Raw genomic sequence first — 23,483 nt, 5'->3', positions numbered from 1 at the left:
ACCTGAGTCCTTTAGAAAAAAATGTCATTTATGCTGGTGTTGGAAACAAAATGGACATGGAGAGGTCACATGACCACTTACATAGTGATATTTGCGGTGCACTGTCGGGTCCCCTACTATTCCAAGATCTGCAGTGAATTAGCACTGGATATTTAATTAACAATGGCTTCTGCACCACAGAATTCATTCCCAGAAGTGTTGAAGGCCTATTATTTCATTTTTTTAAATGAGAAATAAACACAATTCTTGTTCTCTTTCACAACAGGGAACTGTTCTAGGAAGGAGACAGCTATAGTCTGAGATGGTGCTTGTGTGAGCTCCAGCTAAACACAGTATTTGTGTTGCAAATAATGCGTCATACCTGGAATCAAAGCCTATCATGGGGTGAGAATCTTGAGCAAGGGATCTAGATTTTTCTTTTTCCTTTTAAGCATCCTTGTAATATTGCATTCTGATTATTCTCCTTCTTTTCTCTCTGTCTTCTTCTCTATTTCTGAAGAACTCTGCCTTAGGAGTTTTTTCTGCATGTTGAGAAACCCCTTGCTGTGTTTATTGTCTCAATTTTCAGAAAATTCAAGCTTCTCTGTGAATATTTGCTACTGAGCCACTGGAAGGATACAGCTGCACTTCCTAAGATGGAGAAGATATGGGACTAGCACATTCAGGGGGAAATCGAGAGCTATTTCCAGGTGTTAGTGAAATCCAAGTTTTGAAATAAAACTCCATTTACTGCTTTTGTTGGCAAGAGGGGTCTACACTAGCTGCAGACCTCTTCAACTAAGAGATCTAGCCACTGTTCATGGTGGTGCCCTTCCGTGTTACAGCAGACCTCAGTGGCTCACCACTAGTTTCTTCTGTCTGAATTCTCAGTCTCACAAACTTAGAATAAAACACAGACACCAGAATGAGGGGTAAAGAGTGAAGAGCAGAACTCCTACATTGCAAAAAAAAAAAAAAATCAGTTTTCTCCCTCAGAGTACAATAGTCTAGGGATTTACATAGCCCTGGGTCACCACTATTGGTCCAAACTTATGCTAATTAGAGTTTGGAAAGGTACTAATATTGGCCAAATTTTCAGTCCCAACTTTCATTCAGGTCTGCCCCTCAATGGGCAGGGCTTCTGATCTGGCCCCTTTTTAGTAGCAGGTCAGAAACTGGAGGCTGAGGTCATAGGATGGTCTATGCATGCAGGTTCCAAGCTGTAGCACTGCATGGAGTGGACTTCTGCAGCAGGTGACCGCATAGTGCCCAGGTCTGCCCCCTCCTTCCCCCACCTCCCAACTGCCACTCTGCCATTCAGCTTCTTGGCAGGGACCCGTGGACTGGTTGCAAGGTTTGGCAGCTGGGGAGCCATGTCATTAGTTTGAGGTATGTATCCTGTGTGAATATTAGGCTGTTAGGTCCTGGACTTTGGAATTTGAGAGGCCAGATAGAGCCATACACCTGAGAGTCTTGACTCCACCCATGGTCTTTAAAGTCAGTTTATTAATGAAACAATTCATTCTATAAAAACAGAGCCTGATTGGGGGCAGTTGTGTCTCTTAGATAATGAACATTGCAGGTGTTTTCTTCTGAGTGACACTGTGGGACAGCTAGAGGACATCCTGGCTTTTGTGGGCTTCCTCTGACATCTAATGTTTTTCTGCCACAGTGTCCTCTACCACCATAGGTCCAACCTCCACCCTCCCTCTCCTCCTTTCCCATCTCCAAACTGGTGTGTTGGTGGATGGTTCAGCATTCAGTCACTCACCTCCTGCCCACTAGGCTGGATCAGTTTCCCCAAGACAATGATTGTGCTTTGGCCAATGAAATGCGATATGCAGTGTGCTTAAATGTGTTTGGATGGTTTGGAGTGATTCTTACACTCAGGTGACCCAACCACAAGACCCCACTCTATATTATAACTACTGCCCTTTCAGTCTGGCTACAAAACAAATGTGTGGACAGACCTGAACCCCACAGCCCATAGTCATGGCCAGACAGAGCTGTGTCTACAGCAGAGCTGCTGGGCAGAGCCCAGCTTTGTCTACCAAAGCACAGTCATCTGTGGACCTGTGAGCCTAACTCATGCCTGCCTGTACTTAGGAGCTGCTGGGTGCAGGTGGGTTTTCAATGCAGTGTGGTCATGACCATGGCTGGGGCAATGGTCTGAGTGCTTCCAGCCCTCAAAATTCCTATGTTGAGTTCCCAATTTCCTGGTCAATGGTGTTAGGAGATGGAGCCTTTGGGAGGCTCCTGCGTGGGGTCACTGCACTTGTGATAGGGATTCAGGAGAGCAACTCATTCTCTTCCCACCACAGGAGGATTCAGTGAGAAGACAGCCATCTGCAACATGGAGGAGAGTCCTCACCAGATCCCACCCATGCTAGCACCTCAATCGCAGACTTCCCAGCCTCTAGAACTATGAGAAATGAATTTCCATGATTTATAAGTGACTCAGTATATGCTAAGTGACGTAGCAGCTTGACTGGCAGGCAGCTAAGAGGAAGAGCCCAGTGGCGCAGTGGCCATCCTTCAGCAGCCTGCTGGGAGGCTGCCTGTCAAGGCTTTTGCTTTCCCAACTCATTCATGGAAGGGATGGACTGGTAAGGCCTGAGACCCTAACAGCCTGGTTATTGGACACATATGGTTCAGGATTGATTTCTTAGTTGCAAGTAAAGTACAAAACAACCTGGTAGGAGCCTTCAAGAGTCTTAGGATTCCCTGTGATTGAGCTGTTTGTAACTATGTGATGTTTCTTGCAAATATCTATTATTAATTCTAATGTTAGTAAAACCCTCCACATAGTGTACATTTCTCAGTTCCCATAAAAATTAAAAGAATTTCTATTTTTAGTTTTGACTTTTCTGTTGGCTGGCTTTTCATCAGAAATTCACACTGGACTGTCTTCTGCCCGACTCTGGTCAAGGAGCTGAAACAGCCTGCTTATTGATTCTTTGCTGTCTGTGATGTTGCTTGTTTGATGATCTGGTCACATCTCTTTTGAAAGCATTCTGCTCTCAATTCCATTAGCTAATTATATTAGCAGTGGCGCCCTTGGACAGTCCCAGATGGGACCCGAGGACCAGCCATCCTCCACCTGCTCCTGTGGTATGTAATCTGCCCTGGCTCTGCCCTTTGTGAAATGTTTAGACAGATGTCTGCGGTGGGCTCCTTCCCAGAGTTTCAATCATGTGCTTTGTGAAGACACTGCCTGATGGGGTGTGTGGCACACACTCCTTTATTTATAGTTTATGTGTCAAATAAAGTTGAGTTGAAAGGGTTATTCACATGTTGCCCTTACCCATCAACCTCATTTTTTCTCAAAGATATTAGCACACATTCACACTTCACCCACCAGGTCATTTTTACATGGGCACTATCTGCCACTACCTATCTACCTACCTGCACTCTGACACACTGGAACCTCAAAACCCTCTAAGACAGGGTAACGATCTCGAAGGACCACAGAGACCATGTGTCTTTGTCTTTTTCCAGCCACCATAACAAAACGTAGAAAACTACTGGCTTATAAACAACACGCTTCATTTCTCAAGTTCTGCAGGCTGGGGAGCCCAAGAACAGGCTCCAGCAGAGGCGGTACCTGGAGACGGTGCTTTCTCCCCATGACTCTGAGTGATGGAGAGGGTGACCCTTTTTACAAGAACTATTCATTCATGAAGGCCCCGCCCTCGTGACCCACTCATCTCCAACCCACACTGAGGGGCACAGAACTGAGGGCGAGGGGGGCGGAGGGCGAGGGGGCGAGGGGGCGGAGCAAGGCGATGCAGATCCACCTGTGGACTGAGGGTGTCTAGCTCAGGGCATAGCCCACTGGGGCTTGGCAGCGTTTTGCTGTAAGATTCAGGCCTCATATTGCTAGAAGCATTTTTCACAAGAGAAATTAGAAATCCATACTTTTGGGTGAAATCTCCTGATTTTAAAATCTCGGCTCAAGTCCCTTTAAAAGGCAAATATGTAATGCAACTGTTGCAATCATATGTAAAACCCAACCTGCTTTCACCAACCTTCAACTTGGGGCTCACTGTTTCTGCCTCTTTGTGCCCCTGACCTTTCCTTTTTAATACTCTTCACACGGTCTACCTGGAAGACACCACTCAGAAACCTTCTCTTCACAGTGTTGCCTGGGCTCTTCATTCCAGGGCATTGGTTAATTCAGCCCCGCCCACCTCATGAATGTGTCCATTACGTTCATAGTACTGAAACCAGAGTTTGAGACCAAATTTGATTTTGCACTTCTGCTGGCAGAGGGGGTCTGTGCAGGCTGCCGGCCTCTGCAGGTGAGAAAGCTCTCTTGGGTGTTAGCTGATCACAGCAGGGATGCCTGCCAACTCAGCGGACAGGATCAGGTCAGCAAAGCCAGAAAGCATGCCATCGAATGGCGTGTGGCAGCTCTAAGAATGGAGTGCTGTGTCAACTTCTTTCTGGGTTCTCATCTGGCAAATTCAAAGAACAAAATTTGCACGTGTGAAAGTAGGATTTATTCAGGTGTGAGGGAACCCAGATGTAGCTTTTCACTCGAGTGTGCTAGTCTGGGGCAATGCTATTGGTCCACATTTATGCTAATGAGGTTGAAAAGTCTTGCTGCTATTGGTCTGAACTTTCATTCAGCTCCGCCCCACTTCCGTTTTTTCACAGCTCGTTGCAATCCCAGCTTCCCAGCAGTTTGATGTCTGCAGGCCCTGGACGCTGGCTTTGGGGCTGTGGAGCTGTGAGGGGTGGACATCTGCACTAGGCAGGGGCTGCCACCGGGGTGACAGGTGGGTAAGCGCTGCTCCCTTGGCCCCTGAGGCCGCCCACCCTCCAGCCTACCTGGGTTGCCTGGGCTCCTTTGCTCTTGGACGAGGGCTTGGCTTCCTCATCACGTCTGTTTTTTTGATCTATCTCCACCAATAGCCCATGCTTTGCTTTTTTTGTGGTAACATAAATATAGCATAAATTTGCCATTTCAACCTCTTTTAACTGTATAGTTCAGTGACATTCATTACAGAAACACTGTTAGGTGTTTATTGCCACTAGCAGTTTCCAAACTTTTCATCTCAAACAGAAGCCCAACACCCATTAAGCAATACCTCTCTCTTTCACCTCCCTTCTATTGCTGCTAACCTCGAATCTCCTATGACATTTCCATGACAGAAAATCCCTGGAGTAACTCGTATTCTAGATGCTTTATGAAGGTGGACTCAGACAATATTCCACTTATTTTAATGTTTTCAGGATGAATTCACATTATAGCATGAATCAAAACTTCATTCCTTCTATGGCTGAAGGATAGTCCATTGTATGTCTACATAGCATTCCACTTCTCCACTGATCTGTTGGTGGGCATGTGGGTTGTTTCCACCTGGTGATTGTGAATAAGGTTGGCAAGCAGGTGTCTGTCTGAATCCTTGTTTTCAGATCTTTGGGTACACATCTAGGGTAGAATTGCTGGATCATATCATAATCCCGTGTTTTGCTTTTTGAGAAAGTTCAGGGTTTTCCCAGAGCAGCTGCACATTTCATTCTCCTCTGGGCAGTGTGTGAGTGTTCCCGTTCATTAATCTCCTCAACCAACAGTTGCTTTTACCATGTGAGAAAGATGATTGTTCTAGCATCCTAGTAGGATGAAATAAATGGTATTTATTTCATTGTGATTTTCGTTTCCCTTATGATTGAGGGTGTTGGGTCTCCTGGGTGTATTGACCATTTCTGTATCTTCATTAGAAAAATGTCTATTCAAATTCTTTGCTCATTTTTAGAATGGGTGTTTGTGTTTGTGTTGTTGAGCTTCAGTTCTTTATACATTCTGAATGTTTACCCCTTATTAGATGGATGACATGAATTTTTTCACCCTCTTTACAGGTCATATTTTTGCTTTATTGATAATGTCCTTTCATGCACAATAGCTTTAAATTTTTATAAAGTTCAGTTTAAATACCTTTTCTTTTGTTGCTTGTTCTCCTAGTGTCATTTTAAAGATTCTATTGCCAAATGTAATATCGTGAAGATTTACTGTTTTCTTCTAAGTGTTTTTAAGATTTTTACTCATGGATTTAGGTTTTTGATCAATTTGGAGTAATTTTTTGCACATGGTATGAGGAAAGGTTCAAAGTTAATTTGCTAGTGCTTGGGAAGATCCATGTGTCCCAGAAACATTTGTTGAAGAGAGTGCTTCTTATCTTTGGAGTGGATTTGTCTAATAGCTTTGGTTAGATTTTTCAGTGTAATGTTGAATAGTAGTGGTGAAAGCAGTGTCCTTTTCTAGTTCTTGATTGTTGAGGGAAAGGCTTCAGTATTTTACTATTGAATATGATCTTAGGCATATGTTTTTCATAAATACTCTTTATTTTGTTGAAGATGTTCATTTTTATTCCTAATTTTTTGAGTAATGCTTGTCAAAAATCAGTTGGCTGTAGATGAGTTTATTTCTGACTTTCAGTTCCATTCTGTTGGGTTTTCTGTCTATCTGAAAGTACCACACAGTGTTGATACTGTAGATTTGTAGTAAGTTTTGAAATTGGGATCTGTGAGTCCTCTGACTTTGTTCTTCTTTCTGAATATTATTTTGGCTATGTGGACCTTTTGCTATCCCCTGTGAATCTGAGGATCAGCTTTTCCAAAGCTGCAGAAAAAAGACTTGGAATTTTGACGGGGAAGGGATTGAATCTGTAGATTGCTTTGGAAAGAATTGACAACTGGACAATATTAAGTCTTCTTATCCACAAACATAGAATGTCTTTCCGTTTATCTAGGTCTTCTTTAATTTCATTCAGCTATGTTTTATAGCTTTCAGTGTGCAAGTCTTTAAATTCCTCAGTTAAATTTATTAATAGGTACTTTATTCCTTTAGATTTTATTGTAAATGGAATTGTTTTCTCAATTTCCTTTTTGGATTATTAATTGCAGATCATAGAAATATAATTTATTTTTATTTGTTGATCTTGTCCTGAAATTTTACTGAATTAGTTTATTAACTGTTACAGTCTTTTTGTAGATTTTTGTTTTTTGGTTTCCTATATTTAGGATCTTGTCATCTGCAAATAGAGATAGTTTATATTTTTCTTTTGCAGTTTTTTGTTTGTTTTTGTTTTAGTACTGGAGATTAAACCCATGGGCATTTAACCACTAAGCCACATCCCCAGCCCTTTTTTGTATTTTATTTAGGGACAGGGTCTTACTGAGTAGCTTAGGGCCTTGCTCAATCGCTGAGACTGGCTTTGAACTTGCGATCCTCCTGCCTCAGCTTCCTGTGCTGCTGGGATTATAGCTGTGCACCACCTCACCCAGTTCTTTTCCAGTTTTGATGCTTTTATTTAATTTTTTCTTGTCTAATAGCCTTGGTTACATTTTTCAGTGTGATGTTGAATACTAGTGGTGAAAGCAAGTGTCCTTCTCTTGTTTTGAATGTTGAGGGAAAGGCTTCAGTATTTTACTATTGAATATGATCTTAGCCATACTCATAAATACTCTTTGTTTTGTTGAAGATGTTCATTTTTATTCGTACTTTTTTTAGTTTTTTAAAATCAGGGAAATGTGTTGGATTTTTCCAAGTGCTTTTTCTGCATCAATTGAGATGATCCTGTTGATCTTCTCTCCTCTGTTCTATTAATTAGTGTATTACATTGACTTTTTTCTTTTTAACATTTCAAATTACATTGATTGTTTTTCTTATGATGAATTATTCTTGTATTCCTGAGACAAATTTCACTTGCTGTTGGATTTGTTTTGTTCGTACCTTGTGAGGATTTTCCATCAATATTCATAGGAGTTGTTGATTTGTAATTTTTTTCTTGTGATACCTTTATCTGGCTTTGGTATTAGGCCAAAATTGACCTTATAGAATGAGTTAGGAAGTATGCTTTCTTCATTTTTAAAAAAGGACTTGAGAGGAGTTAGTACAAATTATTCTGAGTGAATGCGCCAGTGAAGTCATCTGTTTCTAGATTTAGAAGATTTTGGATTACTGTTTTCACCTCCTGTTATAAATCTTGAGTCATTTTGGGGAATGTGTCTATTTCTAGGAATTTTTCTATTATATCTTAGTTATCTAATTTACAGGGTATAATTACCCACATGGTGTTTGCTTATAATTCTTTTGTTTCTGAGAGGTCAGTAATAAAGTCCCCTGTGTCCTTTCTAATTTTAGTTTTTTGTAACATCTCTCTTTTTTAAAAATTTCTTTTCAGTATAGCTAAATATTTGTCATTTTAATCAAACTTTTCAAATAACTTTTGGTTTTGTTGATTCTCTATTTTTTTTCTATTCTCTCTTTTGCTTATTTCTAGCCTAATCTTCACTATTCCTTCTTTGTGCTGGCTCAGGAATACTCAAAGGACAGTTTGGCAGGGTAAAACATCCTTGCCTCAAAATGCTTGCCCACTTTTAAATTTTGTTTAATTTGGCTACTGAGATATCTGATTCTATTTTAATTTCCCTGCCCCCTTTCATTTTATAATTTCATAAGTGGCTTAGTCTTTTCTGGAGTCCCAGATATATCTTTTTCTTTTTCTTAAAATCTAATGCTTTTACCAGGAATGTGTTTTGGGATTGACCATTCTGGTTAAATTTTTGTTTGTTTGTTTGTCTAGGTAGACACTGGGTCTTTACTATGTGTATTCAGATCTTCGTCTTTCCACAAAACTTTTTCTTTTAAATATTTACAATGCTCCAATGTTGTGTTTTCTTTTAAGAGTAATTTGTTAATTCACACAGGGATTTTTTTTTCCCCCTGAGATTCACATTTGTGGCTTTTTTCCTGATCCTTTTGCCTCTTTTAACCCACTGATTTTTAAAATCTTTTTCATTTTTTTCTCATTATCCTGCTCAAATGTCTGTATTTTCAGTCAAATCTATTATCTGGAGGAACTTCGTTTCTGAGATAATTGTTTTTCTTCAGTTCATTTCCTGAGATTTGGTACTTCTTATTTCATGTGTATGTTTTTTGTCTGTTTCTCAATTTAAAATTTCTGACTCAAAGGGTTTTTTCCATCCCTACAAATGCTTACTATTCAATGTGATTCACAGGGAAGGTAGATCAAGAATCAGGGGAGGAAAATTAGAAACGCTCAGGGTAGGTGTGGTTGATTAGTTGGTATCTGGCCAAGATTCAACACTGAACTAAACAGGAAAAACTTTCAACTTCAGTTGGCATGGAGGGTTCAGAAGTCAGAGCTCACAGTGTGCTGGAGTTCTGATGTCTTCATTCGGGGGAAATCATTGACACAATGCTAAGAGCAGTGAAGGGAGTTTAGTAGCATTCTGCCCTATGCGGAGCTGAGCTGCACCAGTGACCAAGTGACCTTCCCATTTTAGGAGGGATCATTTTAGATCCAGTCCTTTGTGGGTCCCAGGTGTGAACCTGGCCTGTGTTCCAAGCAGACTGCCTCCCAGTATTCACCCTGAGCAACTGGCATGATGAGGATTCCTGTAGGAACTGGGGCCCCCTCTGTGCAACTGGTTATTGGAAGTCCAGAGGATTCATAGTTCACATTGAGTAGGAAGAGCCCTGTTTTGGGCAACTGTGTGCTAATGTCTTCATAAATCTTAGGATTATAGGACAAAAGTTTGACATCCTTTTGGGTGGGATAGATGAGATCCTGGGAGAATTCTGTGATGGTTGACTAGGACATTTCCATGCCTGAGACATTCATCTTGCACTTTGGGGGAGAGTTGAGAGTGGCACAGGTCTGCAATAAATCATGTTCAATTATTAAAAGTCAGTAATGAGAGGTAAGTCCATGAATGTGCATGTCCCACTGTGAGTGGGGCTCTGCTGCCGCTGAGGGGGATGGAGCACAAGGCAAGGGTGAGTGTTTTTTTTCTCTCAAGGGCCTTCATATCTATGTCTTGACCTTGGTGTAAGGCAGGAGAGGGAGTGACTGTAGTGGTGGCCATCACAGGTAGGCATCTTAATCCTCCAGGGGGAATGCGCAGGCTCCAGGAAGGAGAAAGCACCTGAGGTAGATAGTGATATCCAGCTAAAGAGATGGCTGTGGAGGGCGACCCATGCAGAATCCACTGCAGGACCAAGTCAAGAGAGCACAGGTCACACTTGAGAAACAGTGGATGGTAGGAGGTGGTCGAAGGGGAGGAGATGGTGGGATTGTCATAGCAGTGAGTTGGATTGTGAGGTCCTGGGGTCCAGGCCAGGGAAGGAGCTTCTTTAATGAAGCTGGGAAGACATTGATGCCCTTGACAGCACTTTGATCCCAGGATGATCCAGGGGACCCACAGCAGCCTGGGAAGTAGGCATGGGAATGGGCAGGTGGCAGTGCAGTACGGGTGCAGGGAGACTCCTAGAGACATGTCAGTGACACAACCAATTTGGACGTGTGTAGGTGGCACTGTGACTTCTGGTGCAGAAGTGGAGAGGGGGGAGAGGGCATGAGATTTAATGCCCGGGAACACCTGGTAATAAAATAGTGTGCAATTAGCACCAGGGGTTGAACGTCAATAATGATGCTACATTAAAAACTCAGTACTATCAGAAAATTCAAAGAAAATCTAGGTAAAAGTAATCTGTCAAAGTTTTGAAGCAATAATACTCTCAGATGAGTCAGATCTGGCGTTAGTTAAATATCCAAATGTACTTTGCACTTTAAAGTGGTACTAATGGAAAGATTTGAATGTTTAAAGTTAAGCTTTGGAGAAAAATAGTAGGATCACTCTAAGTGGTCACTGCTTGCAATAGGGACTGAATAAAGTCACCAGGTTGTACCTCAATAACTGTATATCTACTCTAAATAGTATCATTAAATGAAAGGTACCAATTATCACACAGTGACTTGCTTACATGAATAACTTAATTTGAACAAGTAGCAATAGCTAATTGGAAAGATGTGCTAATCGGAAGCCCACAGTCTGTCTCTCTCTGTCTCTCTCTCTCTCTCTCTCTCTCTCTCTCTCTCTCTCTCACACACACACACACACACACAAACACACACACACATTCACTCACATATGGTGTCCTTCAGGAAATTCCACACATGGAGTGATACCGTTCAACAGGGATGCCTCTAAATCCTGGAAAAGTGTCTGACTCCCCGAATCCCCATGAGGTATGCCAGAAATTCAGCTTTCTCACTGTGAGGATGAAATCAGATAAAGAGGGAGACTGGGGACACTGGGTGAATAATTCCACTCAGTTGGTATAATCGAATTACAGGGCTTGTAAATGGAGGTGCCAAAAGACAGTGGTCAGAGGGGGAAATTCAACCTCTAGTCCCCTCTAGGCGGTGTAGCCTGGAAGAGAACAGCAAAGCAGTGCACCAGTGGGGATTTCTCTTGAAGCCCAAATGCCCCTGTGCAGAGATAGGCTGGGGCTTGCCCTGCAGGCCACACAGCTCGGGCGAGCCTCCTCCAAGGGCACCTTGTCAGGCTCACACGTCCTGGAAGCTGCGCATTGCAGACCAGAGTCACAGGGAAGCAGTCTGGGACCCAAGTCTCTTCTTAGGGAGGAGCTGCCTGGTGGCCACTCATGTCTGTGTTGGATGTGAGTGTGTAGGGCCGTTTGACACTTATGTGCGGGCCTCTGATCCGTGTACATTGCTGGCCCCACCTCAGCCTCTGAGACTCCCCATGGAGTCTGTTAACATGACACAGATTCCTAACAAGGTGAAAGGCTCGGGTGATCAGTGAGGAATGAACATGGGGCATCTTGCGGGCTCCTTCTGGAGTAAGTCCCTCCAGGCTGGCCCTTTGCAAGAGCCTCTTCTCTTGTGTGCTTTACGGTGGAGTGGAGCAGCCGGCGAAAAGCCAGGCAGGTGCTGGTCAGCTTTCTGTTACTGCAACAAACATCTGAGATAACCAAATTATGAGGAAAAAAGGTTTATTTGGGCTCATAGTTTTGGAGGTTTCAGTTCATGATTGGTTGGCCCTGATGCTTTTGGGCCTGGGGTGGCATGTCATGACAGGAGTATATGGCAGAGGAAGCACATTCACCTCATGGCTGATGCAAAAGAAAGGAGAAGGGGGCTGGGGCCCTACAATCCCTTCAGGGCACACCCCATGGCCTGCAGGCCTCCCATGAGGCCCCACCTTTTAAAGGTTCCACTACCTCTCAACAGCTCCTGGCTGGGGTCTGAGTCCTTAATACCTGGGCCTTGGGGACATGCCAGACCCCAAACCTAGCAGCAGGTATGAAGGCAAACCTGCCCCGCCTTCCTGCTACCTCCAGAGAGCGTGCCTAAGAACTTTCCTGTCCTCTTCAATGTAGTGTCCCCATGCACCTGTTGTGCCTGCCGCCACTGCCACCAGTGCCACCACAGTAACCATAGGCATCTCTAGTCTCTTTAGGAAGGAGGAATTATTTTAAAATAAGAGAACCGGGGCCAAAGGCTTCCCTCAACTAGAACTCTCAGTCCATTAAGCTATAGTTACATAAAATCTCAAGTCCTGGGATTCTAGTAACTCCAAAGTTCTCCATAATATGAAGCCAACTTATCCGAGCTGAAATTTACCACTTTTTAACTCACAAAAAGGATTTTTCAAGAATTTTGCAATGTTGATTTAAAAAAATATATAACGGTATTATTTTAAAATTTTGTTTAAAATATTGTAAACACTGTGAAGAACTCATGAAAGTCTTTCTCTGTCCCTGATGCATTTCTTAGAAATCATTCTTGTCCATTCTTCAAAGCAGACTAGAAATATGGCCAGGTTAAAGCACTTCAGCTGCAAATAGGGTGTCTACCAGGAAGTAAGAACAAGCCAGGCCAAGTTAGCCCAAGTCCCCTCGGTCCTTGAACACCCGTCTCCTGGCACTCTCACCGTTCAGGGGTCTTAGAAGCAATAGAAATGGCGTCTCGCTGTCTTTAAACAAAAGGTGATTGCTGCAAGGCTCTCTGGGACTTGGTGAGTCTCAGGAACTATTTGGAACAGGAATGGCCCTGCTGACCTCTGTGGAAGGAGGATGCCAGGCAGGGCCCTCAGAACAGTCTGCAGGCTTCCTGTGGTGCTCCCAGGGTCCAGGATGATGCCTCAGGGCCACGGCCAGCTGGCCAGGTTGCAGGAGCTCAGTGGCCGTGCAGCTCGTGTTCTCAGACAGCTCTGGCTCAGTGGCAGGGCAGTCTGAAGTCACATAATGGCTTCAGGTTCTGAAAGAAAGGGGAGAGCTGGGGGCTGCTGAGAGCTTCCTGCCTCCACCAGCTTCACGAAGGCTCTTCTCTGGATCACAGGGAAAGGGCGCTGATTGCTGCCTAGATAGGTCTCCAGAGGGCGGATGTTCCTGGGCCGGGCAGGAGCACCCTGTGGCCCAGAACCGCCTGCCGGAACACCTTTCCTGGACTTTGTATTTAGGGGTCCATTCGAGGTTTGTTGCAGCACCCCTCAGTGCTCAAGGGCTAGTGCTGTCTGTCTCTGGGGTATGGGGGTGGGTGGGGGTATAGTCATATACTTTCTGCAAAATAATCTCTCAACCCATGCCATGCCCAACTCAGGTTTCTAATGTCCTGAAAGGGGCACAGAATTTTCACCTTTATTTCGAACACCACATCCTTTCTACTCTGGCCTAACATACACATAATGAGCCTTTTAAAGCACACAGTTCTAAGCAATTGATGTCGTATGTGACTGTTACCATCATCATCTCTAGAACTTTCTCTTATCAATACAACTCTGTCCCCCTTAAACACTGACTCCTCTCCCTCCTTCATTCAGCCCCTGGCAACATCTCTATGAATTCGGGACTCTAGGTCCCTCCTGAGCAGAGTCGCAAGCACTTGCCGTTTTGCCTGGCTCATTTTCACCTGGCGTAATGACCTCAAGGGCCAACCATGCTAGAGCACGTGTCAGAACTTCCCTGCTTTGAAGGCTGAAGAGTGTTCCATTGTATGCACACACATCTGTCTGTCTGTCTATCCATCTGGGTACACCTGGCTGCTTCCACCCTTTGGCTATTGTGAATGATGTTGCCGTGAACACAGGGTGCAGGTACCTTGTGGAGTCCTAGTGTCAGTACTCTTGGATCTTCAGAGGCCTTTATGCCAGTTAGGAGAAGAAGGTAACTATAGGGAAGGGCTTCCCAGACTTTCATGATATGGCCTCAGAGGGAATGTTCGTCTGGCTGGGTTAAATGGTGGTGATGGAGGTGTCTGAACCAGGATTCTGATGCCCAGCCTCTGCCTTCACGCACCCGGACACACTGGGTGGGGGCCCTCTGGGCAGCCAGCTGCCCCAGTTTCAGAGCCCACACTGCCACTGGTACCTATCATGCAGAATCTCCAGGAGGGGTGACAGCTGAGGTGCACTTTAGGGCTCTCCCCCGACACTCATCTTGGGAACCTGACCCTCTACAGCCCTCCATGAGATGCACTGGATCTCACAGCCTGGGCCACAGCCACCTGGAACAGTGTGGAACGTTACAGACATGGGCAAATCAACTTCTCTGTGAAGCCAGAATTAGGTCAGGACATGAGGCAGGTGAGCAGGGGGAGTCCAGAGAGAAGACTGTGTGAACTTAGGGGCCAGGATGCTGCCTGGGGGCACAAGGAGAACCCAGTGTGAGCTCAGTGGGTAACCACCTGCAAAGGAACAGAAGGACTGGGGGCCGGCAGCAGAGCTGAGCAGACAGAGCCTGGGGGAGAAGAAGCAGGAGGGAGGGAGAGGGGCAGGCTGCCTCAGGATGAGGGCTTCTGGGGCCAGGACAGTTCTGCATGTCATTTTCACCATTACCAGTTCTATCTTCACAGGAAGAGTCCCCTTCTCCCAGGCAGCCCACCTGCCTTGCTAGTGCCGGAAGGCAAGGGACAGTTGTGGGAGAGCCTGAGCTCCAGGCCTACGTGGGACCTTTGTAGTGGCAAGTGACAATGTGGGCACTAAGACCACACTTAGGACTTCTTTTTCAAATATTTTATTAATCTGTTTGGCCAAACGGGTAATGGAAACTGAGAATAATAATTTGCTAAAAAGTTCAGGTCATGAATGCCCCTTCCCCCCGGAAACAAAAGACTCCATGGTTACAGAATGCACCATTGGGTTATGACAACGTTTCAAAATAATGCTTCCATTTCATAGATAACAATGTAAACTTCAAAAATAGTAAACTCTAACCCCCATCCCTCTTTACAAATCTATCACAGATAGAATTGTCTGGCAGACCTAAGTTGTGTAAGTAAACAGCCTGGTGCTTAAAATTTCATAAAAAGGTTTGCAGATTCAGTAAATAAGTTTTCAGTCTGGTCTGGAAGTAAAAGCCACCGGCGGCTCTCTTTCCACATGGTCTACCTTAACACGCACGTTGTGCCCCTCCAACCAGGCTTCACGGACATTGGTCACCAGCTTTGTCATTTTTTTGGAACACACACATATAGTTTTTTTTTTTTCTAAAGATTTTACATCTAAATTATAAGACGGCGCCAGTGACTTAGAATGTCACCTTGGGTCACAAAGGTAAAGACAAAAATTCTGTAGAAGGCACTGTAAATCCTCCTGCATGATCTATGAAGACACGAGAGAGCAGGCCAGCAAGGGCTGGGCTTCCCTTTCCCCTTCGTGACCTGGTACAGACCTGTCCTCTGATGGTTGTCATGTCCATTATCCTTTTCTGCTTCACTTCTTCCGATGCCATTGTCCCATCTACCCATCCTGCCACCCATCCACTCACCCATCTACCCATTCACCCATCCACGTAATCAACCCTCTACCCATTCACCCTTCTGTCCATCCGTCCACCCAGCTACCCATCCACTCATCTTCCAGATTAACTGATAGTTGTCTTTTGGTTCATTGAAATTCCTTAAAATTAAGAGTACAGCTCTGGTATAAAACAAAATATGACCTACTATAGCTGAAAAATAATCACAGTGTACAATGTCATTTTCAGTTGCTAAGATTCGAAACATTTGCCCTGGCTTGTTAAGCACACCTGTTGTCAGAAACAATCAATACAAGGCTCATGGTGACCCACTTTACATTCATTGGGAAAGCGCTGAGGTTCCTTCTCTTCCTTATTGAATCGGTGCCCTTGAGTGAAGGTCTGATGTGGAAAAGTGCAAGCAAATTGGACATGCCAATAAATACCGTAGGACTTACCGCAGTTACCAAAACTGTACAGGTATGTACACCTTACCCAACCGAGGCTCCTCCTGTCAGGGACAGGCTTCCAAATCATCACCGTGGGGGCAGCCCCAGAGTCCCAGAAGAGAGGCCCTAGCGCGCAAAGGAAGGGCGAGCTCTCCTGCTCCTGTTCTGGGGTCCTGAGCCCAGGTCAGCCCCGCCCTCCACTGTCTCCTCCTTCTTCCTCACTTTGAGGTGGGTGAGCAGCTTGATCAACCAGACGTCCCACTCCTCCGGCAGGAGCAGCAGGAGGAAGCCCAGGCCGATGATGATGATGGCGATGACCCGGACCCCGTTGAAGACAATCTGACTGGTGTAGTGATCAACCACTGTGGGAGACAGAGCACTGGTTACTTGGCAGCAGGAGTGTCCTTCCTCCTGGACCATAGAATGCTCCTGGTAGGATTCACTCCAGGAGGCTGGGGTGGCCTCTAGTATATCACCTGAACTTTCCCAAACCCTGTTCTGAGCCTTGCACTGAACTTCACTTCCAAGACTGACTTGGCATCTGAGTTAAAACACTGATTTTTGTGTGTTTAAAAAATAAATAAGGCCAGGTGCAGTGGTGCATGCCTTTAATCCCAACAGCTCCGGGGACTGAAATAGGATTGCAAGTTCAAAGCCAGCCTCAGCAACAGCAAGGCCTTAAGCAGCTCAGTGAGACCCTGTCTCTAAATACAAAATAGGGCTGGGGGTGTGGCTCAGTGGTGGAGTGCCCCTGAGTTCAATCCCTGGTACACCCCCCACTCAAATCAATCAATCAATCAATCAATCAATCAGGGGAAGTTGGAGATATATATGTATTTAGATGGAAATACAGCAAAGCTTTGTTGTGGCTGCCTCTGGGTGTGAGGATAATGAAAAGTACTGCTTTCTTTCTATTTTTGGTACTTTTCACAGTGTCTATAATGACATGCTTTATTTTTATAATTTAAAAACATTAATTTACAATCCATGCATTGTATGTACATATGTATCTACACACACGCACACACATGCACACACACATAGGTTTTGAAGATCAAGATGATAGATGCAAACTCCTGTTATGCAGTGGGCGTCACTTGTGCCTGTGGTGTCCTTGCTGTCCAAGCACAGGGCTCATCCTGACACACATCCGGTGAGAGGACAAAGCGAGAAGTGGGTTCACCTCAGCTCCTGAAGCTCCGACGATCCTCCCCTTCCCAGCCTGATGGTGCTCAACTACCCTGCGCTGTTGGGGCCTCCATTCCTATTTTGGGCTTCTCTGTCCTCTTCCTAGACTGGGCACATTTGGAGTCTGCTTTCCCCAGGGCATGCTGCCTGACCCACCCAGGAGAGAGATGTGCACACTTCACAACCAAAGTTTGTGTAAACAGACTCCCTGGACAACTATCCACCCCCCCGGCACTGGGGGCTCATTCCTCTGCTGTCACCCCTCACTTGCTCCACTCCCTCACCCCCCTCCTTCTTCTCCCTCCCTGGCCCCCACTACATCTAGCAGGTGATTAGAGAAAGAGTAAGAAGAATGAAAGCTAAACCTGAAAAAAAACATTCTAGTGCCTTTTTATGGAATAAGATGACACTTTTATCCCACCATAATTCAGAAATACTTTGATGCCAGCAAAGCGTTCTGCTGATTCACAGGGGGTGGGGCAGTTCCCCCTGCCAGTCTCATGGGCAGACCTCTGGGGGGTCCTAAAGGCAGGTGACGGCTCTTCTCTGAGAAGCTCCTAATCAGCAGGTTCTCCTCCAATAAGGAATTGGTTTCCTCTGCTGACCCCTTATTAAACCTCTCATGTTGCAGTTAGTCATATGAAATGATTCTCACTAATCTTGCGAACACCTGCTCTGGGATGGGACCTGAGTAAGTTTTAGGGAAGACTCACCTAAAACATGCCTTTTGCCATAAGAACCTCATATGCCTATAAATTAAAGATGCAAAGAATGGAGGGGCTGTTGACAAAGTGCCCTTCAGAAGCTGGTGCTCCTCTCTGCCAGGAGCCCAGGTGCTGCTGCATCTTCAAGTACCGTCTCATGGATTATTCCATCTGACCCCTGTGAAGGAGCCGGGGGAGGCATGGCCTTTGTTTGTAGGGGAGACAATGAGCTAAGGCCCAGAGAGCTGATGAGTGGGGACCACTGAACCCCAGAGGGGCTATGGTGGTGCAGGGCTGAGCCCAGTGTTCTGCTGCCTCCTGCAGGCCACAGGACACTGCTGCCAAGTGGCTCTCTGGAAAGTGCTGGGGCCTCGGTGAGGCATGTACAGAGCTCATGGGTCAAGGTGGTGAGGCTGAGTCACAGGGACAGGCCCAGGAACTGAGAGCTGATTGGCTTGCACTGGTACAGGCTTGGTTCCCAGGAAGTCTGGCCCTCTGGGGCCTGGACATGGAGCATTTGGGAGACACTTTAGAGGAAGCTGTGTCAGGGCTGAGGAAGTGAGTATTCTGGAGAGGAAGGAATCAGGGCTCTTCCAGGCTGGGAGCAGGTGCAGAGGGAGGTCGGGTGAGAGGCCAGGAGATCCTGGGAAGAAACCCCCAAATCCAAACCAGTGTGAGGCAGGCAAAGGAAGGAGGTGAGGCAGGCGAAGGCGGCTGGCCATGGCCCCAGGACTATGCAAGACGGAGGACTCTCTTTCTTCCAGGAGGTGGAGGACAACAAGGTTCCCGCCTCTTCAGCTGGACAACAGTTTTCTATGTCACACCCTGAATAAATTTTCTCCTCCAGAAAATCACTTGCAAAAATTAAATTTTTCTGTCTATGAATAGACTGATGATATTCATCTCTGCTCCCACACCAGTTAGAATGGAGACAGTTCTAGGGGTTCTGTATCTTGGTGTGGCACGTGAACATCAAGGAGACAGCATGCAGACACAACAAGCATCAACATTTTACCTAAGTGCTTTTTTTCTTTGCAGAAGGTTGAACATGTGTCCTAGACCAGGCCCAGCAAGAATATATATGAGAATATGTGTGTAAACCCCTGAATCCAACTGTGTGTATGTGATCGTGACAAGTAAATGTAGAAACTCATGCATATAGTTTTACCTGCGTTTACAGGTACACTGAGGACAATTCCAAGAGACATCAGAGTGGGATACGTCACAGCAATTCCAAAATTTAATACAATATTGAATGCTGAAATAATTTAGAAAATAGGAGTTACTCACAAATATACTTGAAGCCCTGCAGTGGGCCTTCCCGCTGCCTGCCTGACCCAGTTTCTCTGATGACCCTTTGCTGGGACCCAGTGAATTTGGGATGAGTTACAAGCATCCTGACCACTTAGCCCTCTTCCCTGAGCTCTGGGGAAGGGAAAGGGAATTCAGAAAGGTGACCAGTGAGGAGGCTGGAAAAGGCCCTCTGACTGGCTTTGCTTTCCTGGTTTGCTGGAAGTACTTCTGGGACAGATGTATGGGCGGGGGCTCTGGGATGGGGTTTTGCCTGCCTTGATGTCACTGCCCATTGAGGGACAGTGATTAGGAAGATGACATCAGCAATAATGCCGACTGATCTTATTCACTGAGCACCGACACCTAAGCCGTGCCCTAGGAGCTCCACTGGCACTGCCTTACCAACCCTTACTGCTTACTACTCATAGGTCATGGGCAAGGCCCTGGGCTTACTGCTCAGAGTGCCAGTGGCCACTGTTGCTCTCACAGTGTCTGCGGTTCTGGAAAGATGCACTTTATGAAATGCAAAGACCTTGAAAAGCAGCCAGGACACTGGGATAGCAAAAAGCACTGTGTTCCTGATTTAGGATGCAGGTTTCCACGGGGTCCTGTCCGTCCTTCATGGTTTTCTGGGGGTTTTGGACAGGGTGGTGACCACTTACTCAATAAGAGGACTGAAAATCCACAAAGGTTTCCCCATGGAATGTCATCAAAGGAGCTCCAGTATTCCACCTTGGTGAAGTAGAGCAGGATGGGGATGCAGGTGATGAAGATGATGTTAAACACACCCAGAATGGACAGGAACAAGGCGGCTTCCCCGAACTTGGCACTGCCTAGCAGGAGCTTGAACAGAACCTGCAAGAGAGAGAAGCAGGTGAGGGCCCTCTGAGACCCCAGGCCTGTGTGAGCAAAGCGGCACACTTGAAAACCGGGTTGCCCATGTCTCAGGACAGCTCTACACCCCTGAGAGGTCCGTGAAGGGCGATGGGCCTGTGCACTCCCATCTCAGTGGTGCAGAGATGGACAGTCTGGGTCCACCGTGAGCATCTCTACTGTTCCCAGGTCTTCACACTAGGTTTGAATGCTCATGACACCACGTCAAGTGGAGCTACCCTGCCATGGTGACACATCCTCTTATTAGAGGCCCTAAAACTGATCCCTGCCCCTGGGCAGCAGGGTTCAACAATCACTGCCTCCAACCCCTCAGAAGAGCTTTGGCTATAGGGAAATTTTCTCTAAGTTGAAGTGGAGGGATTCTGCTCATCTGTGGCCTGATCGCCACCCCCATGACAGAGTGGCATGGGTTTAGTGGAGTCACGGACTCTTACTTCCTGCCCTGCTTGTTCAGCATCCCAGGCACAGAAGCCGGGAGAAGAGGCACAGAGGTGGCTGGAGTGGCCAGACTCCATCCAGCCTGCTTGGTGCTGTGGGTCCAGTTTGAGTCCCTGCCTTGCATTGCTGTCCCTGCACCTGCTGTTTCTCCTTGCAAGCCATCCACAGCCACACGTGCAGGAAGTACAGAAAGGGGAAGGATCAGCTCCCAGCCTCCCCTGCACCCCCTAGCTGAACTCCGGGCAGTGGGGGAGACAGAGGAGATGGAGGCCTCCCTGCAGATGGCCTTTTTGCACACTCTGCTCCTCGTGAGCGTGCAGCTCATTGGCCAGAGCACAGCATGGCCTTCTAATGTTTTCTGCATTGGGACAGTGGTGGTGAATTCTCAGAATGATGCTGCGCTATCACACCTATTTCAGTGACGTGTGCCCCGTGGGCAGCTAGGGCAGAGAGCTGATGGATTAGCATATAAAATCACTTCTCTTTCCACAAACCACAAGGCCTGGCACTCAGCACAGGGACCATGTCTTCCTTGTGACTTTCTATACTACTCCATTCTCTGCCCTACTGTCTGCAGAGTCTCAAAGCTGAGTCCTCCAGGCCAGGCTCCCAGCTGGGAGGCCTGAAGAGGTTTGCATTCTTTACTACACGTCTGAGGAGGAGGCAGAGGGAGCAAGGATGATGGGCAAAGAGCAGCCTGGAGGCTTGAAGGAATTGGGGTGGACACGGCGAGGGACCCTGGTGTGGGAATAAAATTGTTGCCTCTAGACCTGCAGCAGGGATGGGCTTTCTAGGGGTTCCCACCATTGTGTGTAGAATCTTAGTCCTACCACAGCTCTGAGCTTGTGTTTGTTGAGCCCACAGATGATGACTAAAACACCTGGGGACTCATGCTGAACACTCGTGTTATGGTCAACATTCACATGATAAAGCTGCTCCAGGTCTGCACGTCCCGCCAGCTTGGAACTTATCTGAGCAAACATGAGCCAGGCTAGAGGGCCCCCACCCTTATCTGGACCGGTGACAATAAAGTTGCAAATCTGCAGATCCAGCCAGTGCCAATCATTTCATCCCAAATGCTGCAAACATGTACCACTGATAGAAAGGCTCAGAGGGCCAACGCCAACAGCAACTTTCTGCCTTGAGGTCCCCACCTGCCTGGGGTGCACCAAGAACAAATGCCTTTCAGCAGTATCAGTGCCACCCAGGGTGCCAGAGAGTGGAGGCAGCACAGGAAACCAGCCTGCTAGGAGGAGTCAGGCCAGCTGGAAGCTCATCCATGCTACCTTGTAGAGGGCCGACATGGACGCAGAGCCCACCACCAGGGCTATGCCGATGACAGAGTGGCTGTGGAATCCGTCAGCATAGGTCATCATCACAATGCCGGCAATGGCCAGGATGGCAGCCACAATCTGGATGGGAGGAAGAAAACAGTGGTCAGGACAGCAGGGGGACCAGGCAAGGGCCAGTGAGCTAGAAAGTCTTCTGGTGTTGGACCAGAGGGAGGGAGGCTGTCCCCACCTCGGGCCTCCAGGGAGCAGCAGGCAGAGGCTGCTCATCGGCACTGGCTCTGCTTGGAGGGGCACTTGACAAAGCTCGGCCTGGCCAGAGGACCTGAGACGGGGCAGCCAGGAGTAGTCACGTGGTTTAGCCTCAGGCCATGGCTGTCACTGCAATTCTTGGAGACCTAGTGATCCTAATTCTGGTGACAGGTTATTTGGCCATAATGAGGCTGGGGAGACAATCTGGAGTGTCACCTGGAAGCACCCTGAGTTCTCTCCCATCTTCTCGAATGCCTCATGTGACTTTGCTTTTGTGTTTTCATACTCAGCAGGGAAGGCATAGTGGGGACAGTGAGTCTTGTTCCCACTCTACACGCCAGCCCCAGGGCCCGAGGGAGCACCACCTAGGTCCTAGGCTGTAGGTGCAGCTCCTCCTTAGTAGTGCCCCGCCCCCAGCTCCCTCTCTATGCTCCTGTTGAGACACAGACTTCTGGGATTGCGGGGGAGCTCTCTGGAGATAGACACAGTGCTGCTGGTAGACCACGGCTGTCCTAGGAAACAGTCCACCTGGGAGTCTTCCCAGCCGAGGGCCACTCAGCCACAGGGATGGGGAGGTGCTGTCCGTGGAGCAACAGGGGCCTAACCACTGGATTTGCCAAGAGTTCTGTCCCTCTTACAGATGCTTCAAAACTGCCTTGAGCGGTCCAAAGCAATGTCGCATGGCTGGGGTTTACACCAGTAAGAGTTTTCTATGTCTTTCCTCACCTTACCCTCATGTTAGGTAGATAGCATCTTTCGTCTCCTTTTATAGTCATGAAAACCTAGGTGCAGAGAGGCCAGGTAACCTGCCCAAAGTTGCATAGGTGGTGTGCAGGCACAGCTGTTGCTCAACAACAGGACTGTGTGATTGGCATGGCAGCAGCTGCTGCCAGCTGCTCTCAGCTTTGAACTGAGGCTTCCTTTGTGGCCGAAAGACAATTCTTAGGAGAGTGGAAGGTGGTGGTTGAGTCTCACAGCATGTCTGAGTCACACACTTCTGTGGCAAACTTCATGCAGTCTTTTCATGTAATTCTATTTTGTCCATAAAACATGGGTCTTAGGCAGCTGGTGACTATCAGATCCCGGAGGAGCTCAGCCCTTGTTCTTTCTGGCTTAGTTTACTGGTAGTCGGCTGCTTTGTTCTGCACCCTGTATATGCACTATATTTCATATTCAAATGCTACATGGCCTGCGGATAACTATCCAAAGGGAGAGAGAAGCAGAGAGAGCAAAACAATATGTGACCAGTTGGAGAACAAGAAAGGGACAGGTGGAAAAGCAGACAGGCACTGGGGTGGGCTCTGTCCCTAGGACACATGCAGAGAGAAGATACTGCTGGGACAGTTCCCCCCTGGCTGGGCATCAGAGGTACCAGCAAGAATTCAGAAAAGAAGGAAGAGCTGGAGGGAAGAGCGGCCAGGTT

General features: G+C 46.7%; 1 protein-coding gene and 1 long non-coding RNA gene across 4 annotated transcripts in view; one reads left to right on the top strand and one right to left on the bottom strand.

The window, feature by feature from the left end:
* Nucleotides 1–4,653: 4,653 nt before the first annotated feature.
* LOC139707903 (uncharacterized) lies at nt 4,654–16,622 on the top strand. Of its 2 annotated transcripts, XR_011709295.1 has the most exons (4): nt 4,654–4,760; nt 14,277–14,400; nt 14,656–16,033; nt 16,231–16,622. It is a non-coding gene; the product is annotated as an uncharacterized lncRNA (long non-coding RNA). The 2 variants fall into 2 exon arrangements; XR_011709294.1 differs by lacking the exon at nt 16,231–16,622 and having other exon boundaries at nt 14,656–16,168.
* Slc35f3 (solute carrier family 35 member F3) overlaps nt 16,086–23,483 on the bottom strand; it is a 239,769-nt gene continuing 232,371 nt past the window's right edge. For both annotated transcript variants that reach the window (XM_027948005.2, XM_027948006.2), the window contains 4 exons: nt 21,806–21,931; nt 19,850–20,042; nt 19,063–19,152; nt 16,086–16,364 (listed from right to left, as the gene is read on the bottom strand). In XM_027948005.2, coding sequence (XP_027803806.1) covers nt 16,129–16,364; nt 19,063–19,152; nt 19,850–20,042; nt 21,806–21,931 — 645 coding nt within the window. In that variant the 3' untranslated portion in view covers nt 16,086–16,128. The remainder of the gene's footprint in view (nt 16,365–19,062; nt 19,153–19,849; nt 20,043–21,805; nt 21,932–23,483) is intronic.

This window comes from Marmota flaviventris, chromosome 12 (genome assembly GCF_047511675.1).
Source record: "Marmota flaviventris isolate mMarFla1 chromosome 12, mMarFla1.hap1, whole genome shotgun sequence".
NCBI lineage: Eukaryota > Metazoa > Chordata > Mammalia > Rodentia > Sciuridae > Marmota > Marmota flaviventris.
The sequence above is the reverse complement of the archived record's forward strand: the minus strand, read 5'-3'. Positions and strand labels throughout refer to the sequence as shown.